Raw genomic sequence first — 23,202 nt, forward strand, 5'->3', positions numbered from 1 at the left:
GTTGTTCCAGTTCTTTATTAGGTAAAAGAACAGAGTTGTTTTTTAGTGTCTCCCCTAAAGAAGGAGGCTCAGGGGGCTGAGTCAGCTGGACTGTAGAGGTTGAGCTGCCCCTAGGTCACTTGTATCTCTCCATAAAGCTGCAGATCTTCTCCTTGACCATTGGATCCAATGTGGAAACATCCCAATCTACTAACTTCATCAGCCGGTCATGGGCCTCCCAGAAGAGGCCAGAGCCAATGAATAGCTCCACCCGCATGCGCCACTCAGCCAGCCTGGAGCTACCAAGGAAGACATTATAATTGCCGCCCATGGGCTGTGGACAGACAAAGGAAAACAGGGTCAGCTTGAGGACGAGCCCTCTTGCATCTTCTCTGGCAGTCTCAAGGCCCTTCCTCATCTTCCTAGTCATTCAAGGGGTGGGCAAGGGGTCACAAGCTGGATGTGAAATTAGGATGGAGGATCCATAATTCCCCAGATTCATTGGTCACCGGTTTTGCTGCAAAGTTTCTGAATCCCTTTCTGAGGTGACCCCTCGCTGAGGTAGTTTCCACTTCTCTAGTCTAAAACCTCCCATGGGTCCTGCTTTCTTTGAAGGAAAACCCTCATCCCCAAGGATGGGGAGGGGGCCTGAGCTCCTCTCCCCCAGTGTTGCACGTCCCTCTGTGATCAGACACAGAGGCTGAAAGAGATGTGACAGTTTGGTTGGCTTACTAAGAAATATGCATTTGAGGTGTTAGGGGACTCTCGTAGGGGGGTAAAATGTAAAGGGTGTGGGGCTGTACACTTGGGACAGGCCAGAATGGTTTCTCGTGATACATCACACTGCACATTGAACAGGGGCCAACGTGACCATTTTGCATACCAATCAGGGACTGTGCTGGTCTCTCAAGACACTGACTGGATCTAAACTGGCCATCCCACACACACCAGCTACCCCAGAACTGGCTACCACTCCCTGCTTGTAAAGGCCACATAAATGCCTCACACAAAGGCCACTTGACGGCCACAGTGTGCCTCCGTATTCACATCAGACACCACTCTGACCCAGCACTTGTCTGGAGCTCTGGAGAAGAGGCAAGTCCAGCAGGATACTTCCAAAGGCTCTGAACATTTCCTGAAAGGTGGGGGAAGGAGGAGAAGGAGGGGCAGAGGGTGTGGGGGGAGGGGGAGGGGAGGGGAGGCGGAGGAGGAGGAGGCATCTGGGATCCTGGGAGATGGACCAAGGAATACAGTGTTCTCTTTATCCTGGCCTCACCCTCTAGCTCCTCCCCACACTGTAGACTCTTGTCAAGAAAGGACACCCAGACCCAACTCCCACAACCCTCACCGTGGCCCTGCCTGCCTCTCAGGCGTCACTAATCTAGCTTCAATTTATGACCCTGCCAACATCCGATGCATTCTGCCTTTGCCCAGGCTCTGACCCACCCCCGGCCTCCCATCCACCACCTGCATCATCTCCACCAGTGCCACCAAGTCAGCCAGTGAGATGTGGTCCCCTGTGATGAACATCCTGTCCTGCAGAAACTTCTCCTCGAATAACTGAACGCTTTTCTTCACCTCTTCCAGTGCTTGGTTTGTCTTCTCCACTGGAACCTCCTCGCCTGTGATCATTGGGATCAGCAACTGGCCAGGTTGGGGAGAGAAGGGAAGCAGACACTGCACTGCAGTCCCATCTACCCTCCCGGCTTTCGTATCCTTATCTGCTAGGTAGATATTGTACAGTACTGAGGACGGAAAGTAGTTTCCTCTCTTTTTGCAGTTCTGACTAATAATGAAGATTCCTGGGGCCATGGCTTCAAAAAGAATTTGAGGCTCCATCAAGAAGGAATCTTGTGATTGACTAGTGATACCTGTCACGAGTTGCTGTAGTTGGGATATGGTTTGAATGTGCCCCTCAAGAGTTCATGTGTTGGAAGCTTGTTCTCCAGTGTGGCGATGCGAGATATGGTGGAAACTTAAAGTACGGGAGACTTTGCGAGGCATGGTGGTGCATACCTGTAAATGTATTCTCAGCTATTTAGCAGGCTGAGGCAGCAGAATCACAAATTCAAGCCTAGGCAACTTAGTGAGACCCTGTCTCAAAAAAAGGGGAGGGGAGCCTGGGGATGTAACTCAGTGGTAGATTATCTCCGGGTTTGGCCCCCACTGTCCTGGGAAGGGATTGAGGTAGTTCTTGTTGGGACACTGAGTTCATTCTTAAGAGATCAATAATAATCAAAGAGGGAGATGGACACTGTCCCCCTCTTCTGACCTCCTGTCTTGCCATGTGGCCCCTCATGTGCTTGCACCCATTGTGCAGAGGTGGTACTGTGTTGTTGGAACTTTCAACTGCCAAAACTGTGAGCTAAATAAGCCTCTTTTCTTTATAAGTTACTCAGCCTCTGGTGTTTTATTATAGTAATGTGAAACAGACCATGACACAGGCATAAGATTAGAAGTAGAGACATAGTCTGGTTCTTTGTCTTCTGGGCCTTTTGACTCTTATATGCTCTAGTTCAAAATGAAATTTCTTGAATCCTGTCCTGGCTTGAGTCATATGAACTTTTCTTGGGTGTCTTTCTCCTTTTTGAGACAAGACTCATTCATACTGAATGGTTCATTCCATACCCCTAGCAGCTCTGTAAGGCAGGCAGGAGAGGGAGCAGAGGAAATGAGGCTCAGTGAGGGATGAAGATGTGCTTGAGCTCATCAGTGGTCCACAAGGCGAGGACTGGATTCCAGGGTTCCTGACACCTTTGTTCTCTCGTCCCTGAGGCCCAGACATGCACCTGCTCACCTTGATCCAGAGTAACTTGCTCATGGGTTGCTGAATGGCTATGTGGTGCCAGGACATGAACTCATCCACACGGGCACGTGTGTGCAAGTCTGGAGGGTACCAATGAGAAGGTGCACTGTACTTGCGGCACAGGTAGAAGAGGATGGCCATGCTGCAGAAAGGATAGGTCAGGATCACTGCCCTGGCCTTCTGAAGGCCCCAGCACCAACCATGGCACTGTGGCCTGGGCCCATTTGCTCCTGGGTAGCCTCTAGCCACAAACAGGCTCTAGGTGCTGATATTTTTCCAAGGGAAAGAAGACTGCAAAGGGCCCTGGGAAAGGCCTCCGCTAAGCTGTCAGTCCCACAGTCAGCTAGGGCAGGGAGACCTGGAGGGCGAGCAGGAGTCAGTGGACAGCATCGGGAAGGTCAGTCAGTTCAGGGGGGACGTGTGTTAAACGCCAGGGTGAGAGAGAGGTGAGTTTGGGGAGTGGAGCAGGTGAGTGTATCTGGAAGGATGGGGGCCACTAGGGAGTGAAAAGAGATAGCCAGAGCCAGAGCCAGAGAGATAGCCAGAAGCCCTTAGAGGTGCAGAGAAGAGTTGGACTTAATCCTTGGGGAATGAAAAGATTCATCCCTCTGTGCCGGATGGAGGGGACAGAATCAACAACAGGGAGGCCAAGATGGTGGCCCCTGCAGTACCAAAGGAAACAGTGTTGGTGGGGGGAGGCCTCAGAGACCCAGAGGAGGGGAGACAGATTGGAGACATGATTTGGCAGGGGATGTCTCAAGACTTGCTGATTGATGGCTGATACAGGAAACTCCACAGAGCAAAGGACCCAGTTTCTTTAGCATCATCAGTAGGAAACATGCAGAGATACAGAAGTGGAGGAGTAACACAGGTGCTATGGTTTGAACATCCCCACCAAAATAGAGGTTGAAATTTCATCCTCATTGTGAAGTATTAAGACATGGGGCCACCAAGAGTGATTGAGTCAAAAGGGCTCTGCCCTCAAATCCATTCATGGATAAGAGGATTCCTGGTTAGTGGGCTATCACAAGACAGGCTCTGGTGTAAAAACAAGCTCTGTCTGGCTGGCTTGTTCCACACCAGGACCCAGAGGCAAGGCCCTTGCCAGGTGCTAAGCAGATGCCAGCTCCACAGTCTTGGACTATCCAGCCTCCCGACCTATGAGCTAAATTCAACCTCTGTCCTTCTAAATAAATTATCCAGTCTGTAGTGATCCATTTTAGCAATCAAAAATGGGCAGATACGGGGCTGTAGGAAAAGAACATCATCAGAGACAGATCAACTAGCTGTGATACTTGAAACTTTTTTGCACCTTGATTCAAGAAAACTGCTAAGAAAATATTTATGAGATAAAGATTTTTAAATGGGAACTGGGTATTTGCTGAAATCTAAGAATCACTACTTTTGTTAGTGGAGAATACTGAGAACTGAACCTAGGATCTTCTCACTGAATATCCCAGACATTTATGTATTTATTTATATTCAGAGACCAAGTCTCACTAAATCATTAAGTTTCCCAGGCCAGACTCGAATTTGCAATCCTCTTGTTTCAGCCTCCCATAATGCTAGGATTACAGGCAAGCATCGCCATACCTGGTTTACTGTTAATTTATTAGGTACTGTGAAGTTATTAGGTATTGATGTTTTAAGAGGTACATGCATTCCTAAGCATGTGTGGGTATCTTAGTTACTTTTCTCTCATTGCTGAGACAAAATACCTGACACCCAAAGGTAAGGGAGGAAACGTTTATTTAGCTCACAGTTTGTAGAGGTTTCAGTCCATAATCGGCTGGCTCCAAGGCAAGGTGGCATGGCAGAAGGGTGTCACAGAAGAGACAGTTCATGGTGCCCACAAGATAGCGAAAACAACAAGGGCCCACCACAGCCCTTCCTGCCCCTTTTATCTTATCCAGTCTACTTAGGGCGGGTAGCACTCACATCCTTAATCCTAGTGCCCTTGAGCCTAGTTGCACCACTAATCAACCCCAGCATCACACACTCTAGATCCAGCCACCTCTGAAAAAGCCCCACCTATGACCACATGACGCTTTGGGGAGACATCTAGACGCAAGCCATAAAATGAGGGAAACGATGGAGGGTCTAGAAGGAAGGAGAAGCGGGTAGGGTGCGTTGAATGCAAAATGGGCCCTGACTCATCAGTTGCTGGGGCTGGCGGGTGGATGTGAGGGTTTCGTTGCACCGCTCTTTGGTTAGCAGCCATTCTCCTTTAGTATCTGTGTGAAATTCTCCACAGTAACAAGTTAAATAAATGCTGGCAGGTCGGTCCCCACCGAGTCCCCCAGGAACAGCAGAGGAAGATGATGGAAGGGTTCTTACCTTTCAGATAAGACAAATTTTCCATCTCTGAGGCTGGGCAACTTCCTCAGGGGGTTAATCTCAATATATTCCTTGCTGTGGTGGTGACCTGAGAAGGGCAGGGAGACTTTGAAGCTAACAGGATCCCAGGGAGGAGAAAACGGGACTCTTAGAGACAGAAATGCCTTCTGCTCTACTCCAAGAAGCTGAGGCGGACTGGAGGAACAGCATGGCTTGCCCAGGTCGCAAGTCAGTAAGTAGCGGAGCAGGATTCCTGCCTCCCAGCCTGCTTCCACCCCACATCTGGTGACCCCTGTTCCCCTGGCCCAAGACAACCCTCGGGCTCACGGAAGCTGGAGATCTTCAGCCCCATTGTCTAACCCCTGGGGCCTGAAGCCGCAGCCTGTGAATGAACCAAAACCATAGGCCCTGGGTCCCACCTGCATTCCTCCCATCCTTTCCTCTGACCCCCTTTTAGAGGGGCAAGCACAGCAAGCTTAAGTCCACAGCACAACTGAAAATCCACAGGGGAACCCTTCAGATTCAACTGGGGGTGCGCTGGGGATTTAGCTCAGTGGCACAGCGCCTGCCTAGCAAGCACGAGGTCACGAATTCGATTCCTGGTACCAGAAAAAAAAAAACCCAAAAAATACAACTGGGGTCACCTGACCTGAACAGAGACTCCACAAAGGGGGCAGAAACTGTGAGCTACCTGAGCAGCTGCCTGAGGCAGGGCGTACTGGCAGGATTTGGAAGCATTAGCCCAAGGGAGAACGAGCAGGTGACTGGAATAGTTGGTGATAACAGGCGGAAAATAGACCAGGGTGTCAGCGAAGGGAGGGGGCTGCTTGAGGCAGGGTAGGATTCAGGTTGCAAGAGCAAGCCGGGGGTGGGGGTGGGGGTGGTGCTGGAGGTTTAACTCAGCAGCACAGCGCCTGGCCGGCAAGTGCAAGGTCGTGAGTTCAATTCCCGGTACTGGGAAGAAAAAAGAAGAGCAAGCGGGAGGAGGCTGCAAACAAAGCTGGTGAAGGGCTCAACTGAGCGCTGACCTCCAGCTTCATTATACCCCCATGACAGTGCATGTCCATAGGAAGATCCGGGCCCAGAGAGAGGACGTAACACATTTCTAAGCACATTTTGAGCCTTGGTCAAACTCACATCTACAGGGCTAGGGAGATAGCTCAACAGCACAGTGCCTGCCTGGCAAGCACAAGGTCCTGAGTTCAATTCCTGGTAACCCCCTCAAAAAAAACCTTAACTGGCTTTATAAAAAAGAAAACCCCTCACGCCTGCATAGTTACTAAACTCCATCCTGCCCCTGTGGGGGGAAAAAAAACCATGAATGATTAATAATATTCCTTTGAGACCCCACAAAAGTAAAATATGTCTGTTACTTTCTGCTCTGTCTATGGAGTAGCCAACTTCTCTGGCTTGTTCCTGGGACTGCCTCTGGCACAGCAAGCTGTGTTTGCTTGGCTGTGACCCATACCAGCTGATGATCCCTTGGGTGGAAATGTTTCTGGGGGCTCCATTCAAACTTTATTTCTGTAGCTCCCATGTCTCCTCCTCACTGAGGCTTCCACATCTGTAAGCTGAGCTTTTTTTTTTTTTTTTTGAGGCAGGGTCTCACTGTGTAGCCCAGGCTGGCTTCAAACTCACAGTGATCCTCCTGCCTCAGCCTTCTGAGTGCTGGGATTAAGGCAGGTGCCACCACACCCAGGTGCCTTTTGTTTTCTTGAGGTGAGCTTGGAGCCCAGTGCTTTAACCTTTACATGGGATCTGTGTAGGACTTGCTATGTAGCCCAGGCTGGCCTCAAACTCATGGTGAACCTCCTGCCTCAGCTTCCTGAGAGTTGAGATTACAGCCTTGTGCCACCACACCCAGCCCAGTTTTCCATATATTTTGTGTGTGTGGTTCTCAGGATCAAACCCAGAGCCTCAAGCATGCTAGGCAAGCGCTCGCCTACTGAGCTACACTCTCAGCCCCCTGAGCAGGTTTGATTATCAGGGAAGGAGGGCTGTGGAAGGAACATCTACTTCTTCATATGGAGGATGACTGTGACCTTTACCAGCCTGGTTGGCAGATGCTGCATGTGACAAGATGCGAGACCCATGTAAGAGGATGGCAAGGGGCAAGGAAGCCTGGGGATTCCCTAGGCCCCTTTCCTTTGCCTGGGAGCCTTTTCATCTCAGCAGGAGGCTGTCATTAGCAGGGCTTGGTTATGGTAGTTAGACAGGGAGGCAACCTGGGCACCTTGCCTCCTTCGGCACCTTTTCTTTCTCTTCCTTTGTGGGGATCTCCTTGGTCCACTGTCTCTGCTCCTCAGAAATGCTCCAAGCTGGGCGCCTTGCCTGTCCCCCTAGGACCAAACCTGCTTGAACAGAAGTGGGGACTCACCTTTCAACAGATCCACAAACTGGAAGTCAAAGGGGATGCTGTTCTTCCTGGCAAAGATGTAGACAGCCCGGCAGGCTGCTGACAGCAGGTCCATATAGAGCTCCAGGCCCATGCTGAGATACTTGCTGGGTCCCGCAGGTGTAGCAGGCCAGCCACAGACCTGAGTCTATGTCCAGCCTGAGACCCTGGCCTTGCGCCCTCTCTGTCCTGACTCTGCATTCTGGAACTTTTTGTTCCCCTTCATATTGTTATGAGGCCAGGAAGCCTGGAATTCTCATAACAGTAAGAATCTGAGGAGACCCAGAAGCGGAGAGAAGGTCCTGGCAAGGAGGGCTGGCAGACAGTAGGCTCCTGTGTGTGCCATTGCTCTGCGGCCCTGGCCCGAGGACACTGTCTGAGAAGCTCATGCACGGGACTTCCCAGTGCCGGGCCTAAAGTGCAGAGCACGATGGAAGCGGCTTTGCAGGGACCAGAGTGAGATGGAGGCAGTGAGAGCAGAAGTGAGGACTGGCGGTAATTACAGGAAAATCTGGTCTGAACTGTGGCCGGAAAAGGTTGGGAGAAGCCAGGCATGGTGGCGCACACCTGTCATCCCAGCACTTGGGAGGCTGAGGCAGGAGGATTTTTGTGAGATCGAGACTAGCCTGGGCTACAAAGTGAGCTTAAGTTCAGCCTGAACTGCACAGCGAGACTCTGTCTCAAAAAGACAAAAAAAAAAGCAGGGAGAAAGAGATCCAGGATCTGGGTGCTGTGTTTTGGGTGCTGCACATCCTGACAGGTCCATGCGTTCAAGGATAGAGGTACTCGGAGTTGGTGGAAGCTTTAGGAAGTGGGCCTGGGTAGAGAAGACCTGGGCGTGGGCCTTCGAAGAGTGTATCCTGTCTCTCTCTTTTCTTTTTTTTTTTTTTTTTTTTGGTACCAGGACTCAAACTCAGGACCTTGCACTTGCCAGGCAGGTACTTATGCCACTGAGCTATATCCCTGGCCCTTGTATCATGTATCTTGTCCCTGGTCCCTTCCTCTCTCCGCAGCTTCTTTCCTGTGTGCTTCCTGGCTGTCAGGAGCTGAGCAGCTTTTCTACACTATGCGGTTTCTGCCTTAGAGTCCACGCAGCAGGGACTGAAACCTCTGCAACCACGAGCCAGAATGAATCCTTTCTCCTTTAAGACGACTTTCTCAGGTATTTTTGTCACAGTGACCAAACAATGACTAATAGCGGCTGGGGATTTAGCTCAGCGGCACAGCGCCTGGCCGGCAAGTGCAAGGTCGTGAGTTCGGTTTCCGGTACTGGAAAAACAAAATAAAACACCAAAATGACTAATAGAGGTTTGGTCCCTATTGTAGGGACTATTGGAGGCAGGACTATTGGAGGCAGTGACATTTTTAGGAGGACAGAGTGGAAGGGGATGAGGTCACTTGAACGGCACTGTGGACACCAGTCTCTTTCTTTTTTACTCTTTTTGCTGCATGGCCACGAAGAGAGCAGTTCACTCCGCCTCTGCTCCCCGCCATTGCCACCCGGCAGCCCTATCAGAGGCTGGAAATCAATGGGTCCACCCAGGCATGGAGTGAACCAAAATAGACCTCTTCCCTTGGTGAGTGAATCACCACAGGCATTTTGTTATAGTGGATGAAAGCGAACACCCTGGAGGAGGTGGGGGGCCCTGGGGCCTCCACAGGAGAGTCAGAGGGGGACAGCCAGACAGTGCCATGAAAACAGCCCAGAAGCTTCTTGGCCTATATTAAGATTGAGTGCAAGGGGCTGGGGATTTAGCTCAGCGGCACAGCGCCTGCCTGGCAAGTGCAAGGTCATGAGTTCAATTCCCAGTACAAGAAAAAAGCCAAAAAAAAAAAAAGACATACCAAGACCGAGTGCAAGACTGTGCACCTGGAGATTGGGGACAGTAACGAGAGATCTCCAGGGAGGCCCACATGCTGCCTGTGCTGTGTAATCGCGGAAGATTTTCTGTCTCCTGAGGCCTCAGCTCAGAAATGGAACAATCCCCACTGTCGAGAGACAGACTAAGGCTGGGGACAAAGGGACAGCTCAGAGAATGTTTATTATCGACAGCTGAGTCCAGGGGAGCAAGCAGGATGTGCTCCCCCGAGTGGAAAAATTCCTGCAGCCGCTGCACCAGCGTCTGTGTCAGCTGAGGGTCCTGCTGAGCCGCATGGCTTCCCAAGGCTGGAATATGAGCTTGTACGCTTCCTGGATGAGCTTGGCATCCTCCGTATGGGCCTGCTGCCCTCCCAGTCGAGTGTGGTCTCAGAAGTCACACCCAATAGCAATGGGACTCAGCCCCTTGACCCATGTCCTCTTAGAGGCCAACAGGTGGGAAAGCCACACATCCATAAGCTCCTTGAGTGCCATCAAGTCCACCAGAGAGTTTCTTAGTGGCCAGTGAGGGCCAGGCCACCAAGACCACCTGTTCAGATGCTGCAGGGCTCACGTCAGCCTCCCCAACAGCTACTCTAGCTGTGCAGCAGCCACAGGCTTCACTAAGAAAAAGAACAAAAGAGACGAGGCTGAGATAGAGGGGCGTCCCCTCCTGGACCCTTCCAGGCCTCCGCAGCCTCATCTCCTCCTCCCTACCGCCATCAGTTAGTGATGCCCCTGGGGCTCTGTGTTCATAAAAACTCTGAAGATTCAGTCAATCTCAGGGGAAAGAGCACTGTATGCCTGCCCAGGGCAATGGAAGGGAGCTGGTATATGTACTAAGTGGTACCTTCCAGTTCTGGGGTCCTGGCTCCTGCCCCAGCCTACAAGATAGGTTAGCAAGGGCTTCTCTTGCACACATAGACATTAATGGTAGACAGCTGGGTTGTAGCACACTGCCATGCCAGGTACTCATGGACATAAGCACAGGTGGGCGTCAGTGTGCCACATCTAGTCTTTGTGGCTTAGATAGAAAAGGATGGTCAAGGGTTGGGGATATAGCTCAACAGCAAAGCGCCTGCCTGGCAAGCACGAGGTCATGAGTTTGATTCCTGGTACCAGAAAAAACAAACAAACAAACAAACAAACAAACAAACAGAAAAGGATGGTCAGTGTGGCTAGAAAGTGTCAGGGATCTTCTCAAGCCAGGCAGGGCTGGGCAGCTTCTTTGTTCCCACAGAGTAATGTGACCAAGCTTCTTCCTAACTCTATCTCCAGGGCAGAACCTCTCTACTACTGCACCTCCTGCTACTGCATGTGAGGTACCTGAAAAATAGATTCCAGGTTGTTGGGTTTTTTTTTTTTTTTTGGTCTTTTTGAGACAGGGTCTCACTATGCAGTCCAAGCTGGCCTTGAGCTCACTTTGTAGCCCAGGTTGGCCTCAAACTCACAAGGATCCTCCTGTCTCAGCCTCCCCAGTGCTGGGATTACAGGCGTGCACCACCAACGCCCGGCTCCACTCTGTTTTAATCACATTCATGACATGTGTCCTTTAGGGTTAGGGTTAACCAAAAGTAAAACAAAGGGGCTGGGGATTTAACTCAGCGGCACAGCACCTGCCTGGCAAGCGTGAGGTGGTGAGTTCGATTCCCAGTACCGGAAAAAAAAAAAAAAAAAAAAAAAAAAGTAAAACAAAGCTTAACCTTTATCCTGTGAACTCCGGGTCAGAGCCCAGCTTCCAGGCCAGCCTCTTTGCCTCCAGGCTGGCCCCAGCCCAACACTCTGGGCCTTTTGTGTTGTTTCCGCCCAGGCATCAGCACGGATTTCTGAAGTTCAAATCGGATCACTTGCTCCCTCTTGCAATACTCTCCTGTCTCATGTGCTCAGCCTTGGGGTGTTCCCCCCCACACCCACCATGGTCATACTCCCTGGCCTTGTTTGCTCAGCCAGTATCGCAGCCTGCCCTTGGCCTCCTCTTGGACTGCTGTCTATTTATCCCTTGTTAGGAGCCAGGCCTTGTGATATCAAGGGCTGGGCTGTGGGAAAGGACTTTGTGGACCTGGGGGAGCTCAGGGGGTGGGTAGAGCGCTGTGGCCTGGCATGGCCACTGGATCATGTTGGTTGAGTCAGACATGGAGCAGGCAGCAAACCAGATCTAGCTTGGCCCTTTTGGACACCCAGCCAAGCCCTTCCAGGAAGTTGGTCCTTCCAGGACCCTACTCTGGATCTCAAGTAGGTGGGAGACACCTTTGGGTCACACCTTACTGACCCACGCAAGGGGCTATATTGCTTCCCTACTCTTTTCACAGGAACTGAAGACTGCCAGTGTGCAGAACATTTGGGGGCATCCCCTTCCCCTAACACACGTTCACAGGCTATGTGGCTGCAGTGGGACTGGAACCACTCTGGTTCCCGGGACAGCACATGGCCCAGCCAGGCAAGCAGAGACCCTGCAACCCTTGGCCACTATGACAGTGTCAAGAAAGGTCATTGTGAGTGAATCCTGGGATCGTGGCTGCTGCTCCTGGGAATGAGGGTCCAGGACACACCTATAAGGCTGACCTCCGGCCAGGCCATTAGACCTCTCCAAGGAGAGGCTCTGGAGGCCACTGAGAGCATGACCAGCATGGGCCCTTCCCCAGTGGAGAGGCAGAAATAGGGCCAGGAAGCCTCTAGGAGTCAGCGCTGTCCCATAGCCAGCTGGAGCCCAGCATGTAGCACCAGGAGGCAAGCGGGCCCAGCAGAGCAAACTGTCACTCGGCAAGGCCTGTGGAGAGAAAATGGGCCCAGGTCTGCCATGCTCAGAGATGCCAGTAGCTCTTGGTTTATCACCCTTGAGCCTAATAGCCCCACCCTGTGCAGGCAGCTCCACAACCAGATTTGCCATCGTGGATCTGGGGCCTTATGGCCGCAGTGAAAGGGAGGAATGAGAGTGAAATAACAAAGACAGAAAGAGCACAGCAAGACGGGGAAGCTTAGAGAGCTGAGAGGCATTTGTTCATTCATTCACTCACTCACTCATTCATTCACTTGTTCATTCAACAGGGAGCAAGACCCAGAGACACATAAAATCAATGGAGGGAATGAACAAGGACAAGTGACACAAGAGAAGTCTTTATTGTGTCTCCCAGCCTTTCGAGAGGACCTCTAATATAACTCTTTCAGGGGCCCTGACCGCCTGCCTCGGATGCTCAGGGGAGGGCTGTGGATGTCCTCAAGAAAGCCTCCCCTTGCCCATACCGTGCCACCAGCTGCACTGTGCCTCCAACACAGCACAGCTGAGAGCACTGCTAGGGGCCACAGTGCGGTGGCCTCCATTCCAGAGACACTAGCACAGGAGGAAGGGACAGTCACAGCACTGACCGCCACCTGAGGCCCAGCGCAGGGGGACATCCACAGGATCTGAGAGAAACCAGGGAGGGATTGTACCACCTCCTCCAGAGGCAGGCAAGACGCTGGCTGGCACCCGGACAGGGCAGGAGGCTGTGCCACTGCTCCAAGGCCACCCCTGCAGCAGCACTAGCTCCTGCTGCACCGTGAGGTCAGCGAGGGTCACTTGTTACCCCACAAGGGAGCCAGGGACCTGTTCCTGTCCCAGCATCTGGTGACGGTGGTCTGCCCAGCTTCTCCTTGAGCACAGCTAGCCCCTGTCCCACAGGTGGGGGACGGGCTCAGTCTGTACCCCTCCCGTGGGCACCTTGACTCTGCCCACACACCGTCATGTCTTCTGCCCTAGCTGCTTTTCCTAATGCCAGAAGTGCTCTGGACACAGTCACTATGCGTGACTGCTTGTATAATCCTTAAGACCGCAGCGGGTAGGGCACCAGTGGATCAACATCTGATAGTTTCAGCTCAGAGAGGGCAGGGCCCAGGCAACGGCAGTGGCCTTGAGGATCCTCACATAGCAGCCACTCCCGTGCCTCTGAGAGTCTCCAGCAGAAGTCTCTGCCATTTGATAGATTAACCCCCTTATCCCCTCCTCCACTCAGCTCCCCCTTCCCTGACTGACACAAGCCCATGCAGTCCCCATTGCCTGGAAACTAATGCCTCTTCCTCAGGAGGGCTCCTAGCCCGTCCTCACCTTGCTACTCCTACCTTTCCAGTGTCACCTCTGCCTCTGCCTCCCAGCACCCCTGCTCAGATGCACGGACTACCCCAGTCCCCATCCCCGATCCTCATACCTCCAGCAAGCATTAGTGCAGCCCTTTCCTCTGCCCAGGGCACCAGCTCAAATTCAAAGTCACTTCTAGGAGTCTTTCCTACCCCTCCTCATGCCAGGTGACCTAGGGATCCTGCTACCTGCCCTGTTTATGTTAGTACACAGCACGGTTAGTTCCACTGAGGGGCGCTCTCCAGGACTTGCCTGTCACCTGCACAGCACCAGGAGTCTTAACTTTCTTGTCTGTTTATATTTATTGCAGTGTCTCTTGCAGACAACCAAAAAAGCAACCAGGGTGGATGAAGAAGCATACGCTGCCACCACCAACTCCTGGATGACAGGAAAGGCCCAGGAAAGCAAGCTAGGGTGCACCTAAAAGTACGAGGAGTCTCTGAAAGGAAGAGACAGCCAGAATGGGCTCTAAGGGGACGGCCATACAACAGCCACCACTCGGGGCAGGACAGTCGGAGTGTGAGTGCTGCTGGGAGCCCTCCAGGCTTAGAAGGGCACACGATGGCCACAGAATGGGCAGAGACGCACCAAGGCCTGGAGAGGTGGGCAGGTGACTCAGAGAAGGTTAAGGTCCCCACTTAAGCGTTGTCAGTAACATCTTCTGTCACATTCAAGAATTGTGTCCGTATCAGCCATATGGCCTGATATAAAGCGTGCCAGAGGAACTACAGCACCCTTGAAAACTGATGCCCCAGAGTCTGAGTAGCATTCTCCTCAGAAATTTCAGTCCAAGGTGCTTCTCCTCCAGAACCTATGTTTTCATATTCTAATGTCCTCCCTTGGTCCCTAGGCTTCTTCAGACAGTGGCGTCCTCTCTGATGACCCAGTTTGTCTATCCTTCAATAGGGCCTGGCAACCACCTTTTATACTAAATTCTGTTAACTGGTACAAGTCCCATCCCACCAATACATAGGCAGGTTCGTGGAACAATATACAATCTTATTGTTTGCTGTTACTGGGAAACCACTCTGGAAAGCAGGAGTGTTTGTGAAATCTTTTAAGTTTCTTTTTCTTGGGGCTGGGGGTTTAGCTCAGCGGCACAGCGCCTGTCAGGCAGGCACAAGGTCGTGAGTTCAATTAGAGCTCTTACGCTCTTGGTATCTTATCTTATAGCCCTCTTTGCTATGTTTATTCTCCACAGGAAGCATGGAAATAAAAATCCTTAGATACTTTTTCCAAATAGTAGCATGGAAAAATAAGGTCTCTAATTGCTGAATCTGTCATAGTCCACCTTTTAAAACAGACCAGGAGGCAGGGCATTGTGGCACACACCTGTAATCCCAGCACTTGGGAGGCTGAGGCAGGAGGATTGGTGCTAGTTTGAAACCATCCTGGGTTACAACGTGAATTTAAGGCCAGCCTGAACTGCATAGTGAGGCCCTTTCTCAAAAAGACAAAAAAAAAACCAACCAAAAAACAAAAAACAAAAAAACCACCCTTAGCACCCCCTACAGAGGCCCACCTGAGTTTGCTGCTTCCTATTGCTAGGATCCCAGAGTGGTCTGATTGGTAATAAAGATTCATCTGTTTTCCACCTGCCCCCTTTCATCTTTTTCATCTTGCCCTATTCCTTGTCTCTGGCTCTGGGAGGATCTCTACACGGGTGGGACTGGGACAGCGAGTCCTTAGGAGTGCTTCTCCTAGGAGGAGAGGGAGTGGGAGGAGGAGGAGGAGGATTTATCTATTCAAGGCTTCCGATGGTGATCCAGACTACAGGCCACAGCTCTCCTGACAAATTCACAGAGCTTTCTCCCACTGAACAGGCAGCTCAACAACTCTCAGCATATAGGTACTCACCCTTTTCTCATTGCCTGCTGACAGATACACATCAGCCCAGGTTCTAAGCCCCAATATCCCAAGGTAGTCAGACAGTACATAATCCCCAGTAAATAGTGTTATGGTTGATACATTGTGTCAACTTAGGGAGTCTAGACATTTGGCTAAGTGACTCAGCAGTTCTGCATCCTGGGGTAAAAAAGACATGCCCTTACCCTTCGGAGATGCTGTTCATTGTGTCAATTTAAAAAGTTTAAAAGATTAACTATATGATTCAACAAAAAGCTAGGGTGATTACTTTGTATTCATTCTGAGCCTGTGCAAGAGGAGGGCATGGAGATTATGAGAGTGCTACATGCCCCTGGGTGGAGGCAACCTGCCTACAATATAAGGGAGGAAAAGAGGCTTGCTCTTCTCTGCCACTCCTCCCTTTTGCTCTTGTTGCTTTGCTGTTCCGCTGCCATAAACTGTTGCCCTCTGCCATGTGCCACTCTGCCTTAGAGCCAACCAAACAGAGACTAAAACCTCCACAAACTATAAGCTAAATAAACGTTTCCTTAATTTTGGGAGTCAAATATTTTGTCTTAACAACAACAGAAAAGTAACCAAGACAGGTAGGAAAGCAGCTATATGAAGAAACAGACTTCTGCTCCCTCGGTCTCCCATAAAGAATTATGGGGATTATGTCTGTCAGAGGGAAATGAGGTAAGAGATCAGGGCTGGGGCAAAACCAGTCAAACTGGGGGTAATCTGTCAAAGTCAGGAGAGCCAGGTCATATGCGCAGAACATAGGCTCTGGGAGGACTCCGCAATCCTTGAGCACTGTATGCAGGACCAATCAGAGAAGCACTATTTTCAATCCTTAGTTTACATCTGGCACGAAACCACACAAGTCTATAGGACAGTTTAAACGTGGGGCCAAGCCAAGTGCGTTTTAGATAGGGCAACCATCTCAAATGCTGTATTTGCATGAGGGAGAAGCCAATCTAGGAGTTCCAAATATAAAAGACTCCCTCCATTATTTTCATGGCTTCTGCGATTCTGTTCACCGGCCCCCTCTGACTCTGCAGAGCGTACTAATTTTCTACCTTTAATAAATGTACTTCCCTGCTACCTTTTTCGTATCCTGCCCAATTCTTTGTTCGGGACACCAAGCACCTGGAAAGAATTTCCCTTGTACCTAAAAGTCAGTAACAGGAGAAGCCACCAGGAGCTGTGCCACTGGGTGGGTTGCTGGCACAGGGCCAGCTTGGGTAGCCTGGGGTCAGGAACCTTTAAGAATTCAGGAGAGGCCCGTTCCAACTTCCATGTGTTGAACCTAGTCTCTGCCCAACACTGGACAAATGTCCCCTTGTTCTCTCTTTCGTACCCCTCAGTTTGGGGGTTGAGAGGCCCCAGAGACCAGCCGAGGAAGCTAAGGACAAGAGAGGGACGGAGACATGAGTCAGCCCCCAGTCACTCCAGACTCTCCCCAGCCCCTCACCTTCCCTTCAGCGCCCCCACAGACTCTGAGAGGACTCACAGCAGGGAAGGAAAGGAGGCCAGGCAGGCTGAGGGCTTAGGAGGTGAGAGGGAAGGAGGGCACCTTTCAGTCAGCAGGAAGTCCCGTCTGAGGTCAGGCACCTTCTGCAGGCTGTTCGCCTGGAAGAACTCCTTGCTCAAATGCTGCCCTGAGAAGGAGGAAGTCAGAAAATGTGTGCAGCACACGGGCTGCACTTCTCTTCTCTGTCAGAGCCCCACTCCAGGGCTGGGCCTGATCGCCTAGGAGTGGGAATGGCCTCCCTGCCCTGCCCCTCCAGAGGCAGCCAAGGGGCTTTGGTAGATGCCGGCAGGTGCTGCAGATGGATCAGGAAAAGGGATTTAGCTCTGGTGGCCAGGCCAGGGGACCAGCACCCCTGCTGGTGGCTCAGCCCTTCCCCTCTGTCTTCCACAAGGCCTCAAAGTTTTGGAAGTGTAGCTGCATGGTTTCAAGGTATGCCACAGAATACAAGGTACAATCATCATCCCATGCAGAGGGCTGAACTTTAAGGCTACTCTGCAGGGTAGGCAGCGCTGTGAAAGCAGAGAGGGTGTTTGATGGCCCTGGGGAAGAAGAGAAGAAGGCAAGGTGCTCAGGTTGGAGCCCGCAAGGGGTTCTGGGTGCACCGTGTTTGCCAAGGCATAGAAAATCAGGCCAGACCACCTTTGAGCGGCTCCAGGGTGCGCAGCTGGAAAGGGGTGCTGTTCTTCTGGGCGAAGAGGTGCACAGCGCAGCTGGGACAGCAGGTCCAGGTAGAGCTCCAGGCCCCTGGTGGAGACGGGCGGATGACGGATGCTGGGGGTGGCATTCGTGGGCTGCAGCAGCGGTAGGTGCGGTAGGTGCGGAAGGTGTGGGGGACCTCCGGGGCTGGAGGCGTGGAGAGGAAAAACTACCCGAGAGAGTCGGGGAGAGTGAGACGGGAAGCAAAGGCCCTGGCGTTCGTAGACTTTTTTATTTTCTCTTAATATTGGAGGTTGAACCCAGGACAAAATCCTCCCCTGTCTATGCCCCACGGTGGTCCCAGGTCAGTCCGGGTCAACCCCAGCCACGACAGCGATCTGCCTTGGCCTGCAGAGCCCTGAGCAAGCGAGGAGAAGGAGCAGGTGCAGGATTTCCCGCCCTCACAGTAGCGCGGGGGTGGGGTGGGAGTGTTATGGGGTGGGTTGCCTTGGCAGCAGGTGATGCAGGCAGAAAACAGCCTCACCTTGGTTGGTTAGGAGGCAGTTACCACCGCCCGTATGACCCGGACCTCTGCGGGCACCATGGCTCCGTCTTCTGGCAGCCCCTGGGGCTGGAAGGACAGGGAGGAAAAACTACCTGGGAGTTGGGGAGTGTAGGGGAAGGGGCTAGGATTCGCGCACTTTTCGGATGGCGGGCAGAAGGCTAGAGTCGGAGACTCCAGGCCGGGTCACAAGTTGTCTCAGGTTGCGTGGAAGGAACTGTGCAAAGTCGCAGAGGATGGGGAAAGGAATGGACTGAAAAAAAATAGGGGAAAAGGAAAGGGAAGCCGGGTGTGGTAGTGCAAGCCTGTAATCCCAGTACTCGGGAGGCTGAGGCAAAAGGATCGTGGTGAGTTCAAGGCTAGCCTGGGCTCCAGAGCAAGACACTGTCTCAAAAAAAAAAAGTAAGTGGAAGAAATGGAGACTGGGCCAGACCTCCCAGCAAAACTAAGTCTCTGGCCTCATTTCCCAGCCCTATAAAGTAGTGAATCTCTGCTAGTTTTTGGAAAGTCGGTATTTGTTGTATATAAGATAGGCCAGGAAAAAAGTGCTGGAACAGAGTAGGAGAAGGAAGAAAAGTTCTTTGTACCTCAGTCAAGACCCACAGGGTTGCTTTCTCATGTGGTTGGAAGTCTGACCTGGTAGCATTCACTCCCAGGATGGGGCAACATTAATCCTAGCATCACCCCATGAATCAATCCCAGCATCGCATCCTTGATCCCAGCATCACACACCCTAGATCCAGTGACCTCCAAAAAGCCCCACCTATGACAGTATGAGGCTTTGGGGACATGTCAGATAGAAACCATAACACACTCCATCATGATGCTCATGCTTTGTTCATCCTACTCCAGGGCACGTTGGGGTGTAAGCCCACATTCCTGTGATTGTGTCCCTATACAACCTGTCATGACATTAGGTGAATGGCTCCTGCTGGAACATCCCAATAGAGAAGTCATCAAGCTCCCAAAGTTTTCTGAGCCTCTTTGTTATCTGTAAAATAATGGATGCTTTGTCCCTTTGTGTGGCTGTTACAGAGACCTAGTGAGATTTTGAAAGTGCTTCGGTCACCAAATGCAAGGAAAAAGGCAGAAAGCCAGCCCAGGTAGCTTTAGGAGCCCCTGGGGAGAAAAGCGGCTGGAAGCAACTTGGGGCTGTCATGGGGAAGGGTCCAAGCAGTTTTCTCAAAGAGGAAGTAGTTGCCATACTGTGCATGGCATGTGAGAGAGCCTGTGAGGCAGAATCCCATCTGGGACACTGGAGATGAACAAAAGAAATTACTGAGACCAAGATTGCAAGAGACCTGAGAGACCTGAGGGACTGCTCCAAAGGGTGGTAGGCTGTCTCAGAGTGAGGCCAGTTCAACTTTTATTCAAAACCAGGAATAGCTTGGTGTGGTGGAACACGCCAGTAATCCCAGCACTTGGGAGGCGGCGGCAGGAGGATCCATGTGAATTCAAGGCCAGCCTGGGCTACAAAGTGAATTCAGGACCAGCCTGAATTACATAGTGAAACTCTGTCTGAAAAAAAAGACCAGGAATTGAGAGCAAAGAATAAATTAAGAAAAAGATCACTCAAGGGACATCAAGTACAGGCATGTGACAAAGTAGAGGCATTCTGGTGCTAATCTCAGCACCCATCAGAACAAGACGAAGAAACACTGAAGTCTGGTCTGCGAAACTGAACAGATTAGCTGATGTTTCCGTGCTATACTGCTCTCAGCACATACGTTCTTTCTGCCCTATGGCCCTGAGCGGAACAGTTCGCCATACTCAGCATGCACCCTTGGCTGTGTGTAACCATCTGCGACAGAGAAGCACAGCAGAAGCAGTTTGGGGCCTCAAGGACTTCTGCCCAGTTATCAGTGTGCCCACAAGAGACCAACGCTGCAGGTGGTAAAAAAGGATTTACCAAGGAACATAGAAAAGCTGAAGAGTTTATTCACTGCAAGATAGCAGAGGGTGAATTCCAAGTGAGGAATCTACCAACAGAGAAAAGCAGGGAAAATTATATCTGATTTCAGTGTGAGGAGGGGATATAAGAGGGTCACCTGAGGAACGCTTTCATCCGGTCATGTGGTTTCATCATCCATCTCAGTGTGGGGGACACCCAGGTATTGTTTGAAGGCTGAGTGATGTTTTGTTCATCAGAGTACATTGCCCTTGGCATTTTTAGAAACAGTCCTGAGTAAATTAACAAATATGTAAAGATTACGGTTAGTGAGCAAAGGGATCAGAATAAAATATGTATGTCTGCACTTGAAAGGCACTTTTGGTATTATATTGGGATAGACAGAGAAATGTTATTCTTTGAAAATTGGCAAGGAAGGACTCATCTAGTGATGTACCCTTGCACATAGCATACAGGGTTCTACTACAGATCCATTACTCAGTGTCAATGTGGTCTTTAAAGAAGCAGTAAAGTAACCATGATGCCCCACCTCCCCCACCCCTCAACAACTCAGCAAAGTCAGTTCCTTGACTTAGGATGTCACAGTCAATCTTCGGTTACTTCCCCAGAAAAGGGATGGAGTGGGGCCCTGGTATTGGTTTTGCTGAACCACCTTTAGGAGAGAGAGGGTCATATATTTAGGTTGTTTGTCTCTTAATAGCAGCAGCCATCATTGCTAGGTAAGAATGTGAATTATGGTCTACAGGTGGCATGTAGTGGCAGGAAAATTGACTCAACCTAAAAGACACAAACTGAGATAAGCAGTTAAAGATGCAAGGCTCTGCTATGTGTCACAGCACATCTGTAATCTCAGTACTTGGGAGGCTGAGGCAGGAGGATCACTGTGAGTTCGAGGCCAACTTGGGCTATATACGAGTTCAAAGCAAGCCCAAACTACATAGATTTTTTAGACCCTCTCTAACAAATTATCCCTATTGTGAGAAGCGGTGTTCACCATGAGGAACCCCCAAACCCATTTCCATATTAAGCTGTTTAAAGAGAGGGTAGGATCAGATATAACTTGAACTTGTTGATGGAGACCTTAGAGAATGAAAGATATGTTATCTGAACTATCAGGAATATAAACACAGACTTTGATGGATGTATCCTGGTGAAGACAAAATGTACTAGCATATTAAATAAAACCATGCCTGTTTGAAGCTGAATTTTTTTACTGGAAGGCCTGTTAAATTATTCTTAAAATGACTCAGGAAAAATGTATGACATTGGCAACTGTCCCTTTGCTATCATCAGGCATTTATATGCAAGAGCCCTTCTTCATGACCTCTTAGCTCTATTTTTCTCATTTTTTCTTTTTTTCTTTTTTTTTTTTTTCCAGTACTGGGAATCGAACTCACGACCTTGCGCTTGCCAGGCAGGTGCTGTGCAGCTGAGCTAAATCCCCAGCCCCTATTTTTCTTTTGGTAAGGTTAACGCGAGTGACTGCATCAAGATTTTGACAGCTCTCAAGTTGCTTTATATCCCCTGTCTTTCTCTGAAAGCATCACTGATCAATTATTGTTTCCATTGTCCCTGGTTGCCAGAATTCTGTTCTGCTTGTTATCTGGTCACACACTGAGGTGACGTGATTGACAATGTGGAGTCAACGTCACAGCCCCTTTTTAGCCACATCTGAGCAATAAAGAGTTGTTTGTTTGTTGGTACTGGGAATCGAACTCACAACCTCAAGCTTGCCAGGCAGGCCATGCGCCACTGAGCTATATCCCCGGGAACAAAGATGTTTCAGGGGTTATTGTCTTTTTCTTGAGACAGGATCTCACTAAGCAGTTCAGGATGGCCTTGAACTCACTTATGTAGCCCAGGCTGGCCTTGAACTGGCAACAATCCTCCTGCGTCAGCCTCCCAAGTGCTGGGATTACAGGCGTGCTCCACCATGCCCAACCCAAGGTTTTAGAAAGTAGTTAAGTCAAATTTACATGCAGTCCATTGCTGTTTGATTTTATCTGTAAACAGAACTTCATTCTTTTCCAAGTTTTGTTTTCACTCTCAATTAAACTATGAGCACTTTGAAAATTCAGAACAAAAAGAATGAAAGGGAAGTTTAATGTGTCACATGTTTCTCAGAAAGGCCCAAATTCCCACTTGCAAAGGGAACAATCTCCTAGAGCTTCCACCCCATAAATGCCCTCTGAAATGTAAACCAGTCCCAACCTCCACTATCACCTATCCTTGTCACACACCAACAACTTTTAAAATACCAAAAAGCAAAAAACACCTCGAGCCCCCTGTTTTTCAGACTTCCAACCTGATTGGAGCATGGTGACGCACACCTGTAGTCCCAGCACTTGGGAGGCTGAGGAAGGAAGATTGAATTCGAGGCCAGCCTGGGCTACATAGTGAGTTCAAGGCCAGCCTGAACTACATACCAAGACCTTATTAAAAAAGGGGGGGGGTGTGCTGGAGATTTAGCTCAGCGGCAAAGTGCCTGCCTGGCAAGCGCAAGGTCGTGAGTTCGATTCCTAGTACCGGAAGAAAAACAAACAAACAAAAAAACTTCAAACCTGAAATGAACGCAGTAACCTGCCAAAGACTCATGAGTTCCATCTCCAAAGTGTTTAGGGGAAACCCCAGAAAAGAGAGAAGGCTATCAGGAGTCCCCAGCAACCCTGCGCCGGGATCACTATCCTGGAAATGAAATCCAGAGCTCTGCCTGGAACAAAAGCGCAAAGCCGGGTCTGCAAGGCGGTACCTGGAGCCGATCTCGCGGGACCACCTGGGCCGGCGCTCGCGCTCGCCCCTCGCGTTCCGCAATTTGGCCGCTGTCTCAGCGCCAACCTTTTTTAAATTTCCCTCTCAGGAGCTGTCCAGCTCACTGTGTGCGCGGTAGTCGTGCGGGGGGGCTCTTTCCCAAGGGTCAGTTACAGGGCAGAGTCAAGGGGATAGGAGCGGGCGTTTCCCAGCAGCAGCGAGCCTTGCACGCTCTGGGAGGCGGCTCTTCAAACTTTGCCAACAGGGATGAGTTGGCCAGAAGAATTAAGAAAAGGACGCTGGGTGCATTAATCCTTGCACCCGGTCCCTGTCCCTGGGTCAAGGAGGTGAGCGGGCTGAGAGACCTTTGGCGACCTCATCTCTCCCCCAGAGGGGTCGGACCAGGAGGCAGAGTCCGGGCCCAGGTAGCTGCGGATCCGAGCCACCTGTCCCTTTAAGAAAGCTGCGCCCGCGGGGCGGGC

At 50.8% G+C, this 23,202-nt stretch overlaps 1 protein-coding gene across 4 annotated transcripts in view; it reads right to left on the reverse strand.

Moving 5' to 3' along the window:
- LOC102008819 (glutathione S-transferase theta-4-like) overlaps nucleotides 1-23,202 on the reverse strand; it is a 26,478-nt gene continuing 3,276 nt past the window's right edge. The window contains exons 2-8 of one of the 4 annotated variants that reach the window (XM_013520443.1): nucleotides 20,112-20,244; nucleotides 18,046-18,132; nucleotides 17,505-17,730; nucleotides 16,908-16,992; nucleotides 2,777-2,927; nucleotides 1,447-1,623; nucleotides 1-313 (exon numbers count right to left, since the gene is read on the reverse strand). In XM_013520443.1, coding sequence (XP_013375897.1) covers nucleotides 116-313; nucleotides 1,447-1,623; nucleotides 2,777-2,927; nucleotides 16,908-16,992; nucleotides 17,505-17,649 — 756 coding nt within the window. In that variant the 5' untranslated portion in view covers nucleotides 17,650-17,730; nucleotides 18,046-18,132; nucleotides 20,112-20,244 and the 3' untranslated portion in view covers nucleotides 1-115. Of the gene's footprint in view, nucleotides 314-1,446; nucleotides 1,624-2,776; nucleotides 2,928-5,122; nucleotides 5,211-7,499; nucleotides 7,724-16,907; nucleotides 16,993-17,504; nucleotides 17,731-18,045; nucleotides 18,133-20,111; nucleotides 20,245-23,202 lie in introns of those variants that run through there. The other 3 variants (XM_005396410.2, XM_005396411.1, XM_005396412.2) reach the window with 3 other exon arrangements.

The sequence above is a fragment of the Chinchilla lanigera genome, unplaced genomic scaffold (genome assembly GCF_000276665.1).
Source record: "Chinchilla lanigera isolate Chin_1 unplaced genomic scaffold, ChiLan1.0 scaffold00054, whole genome shotgun sequence".
In the NCBI taxonomy this organism is placed as follows: Eukaryota; Metazoa; Chordata; class Mammalia; order Rodentia; family Chinchillidae; genus Chinchilla; species Chinchilla lanigera.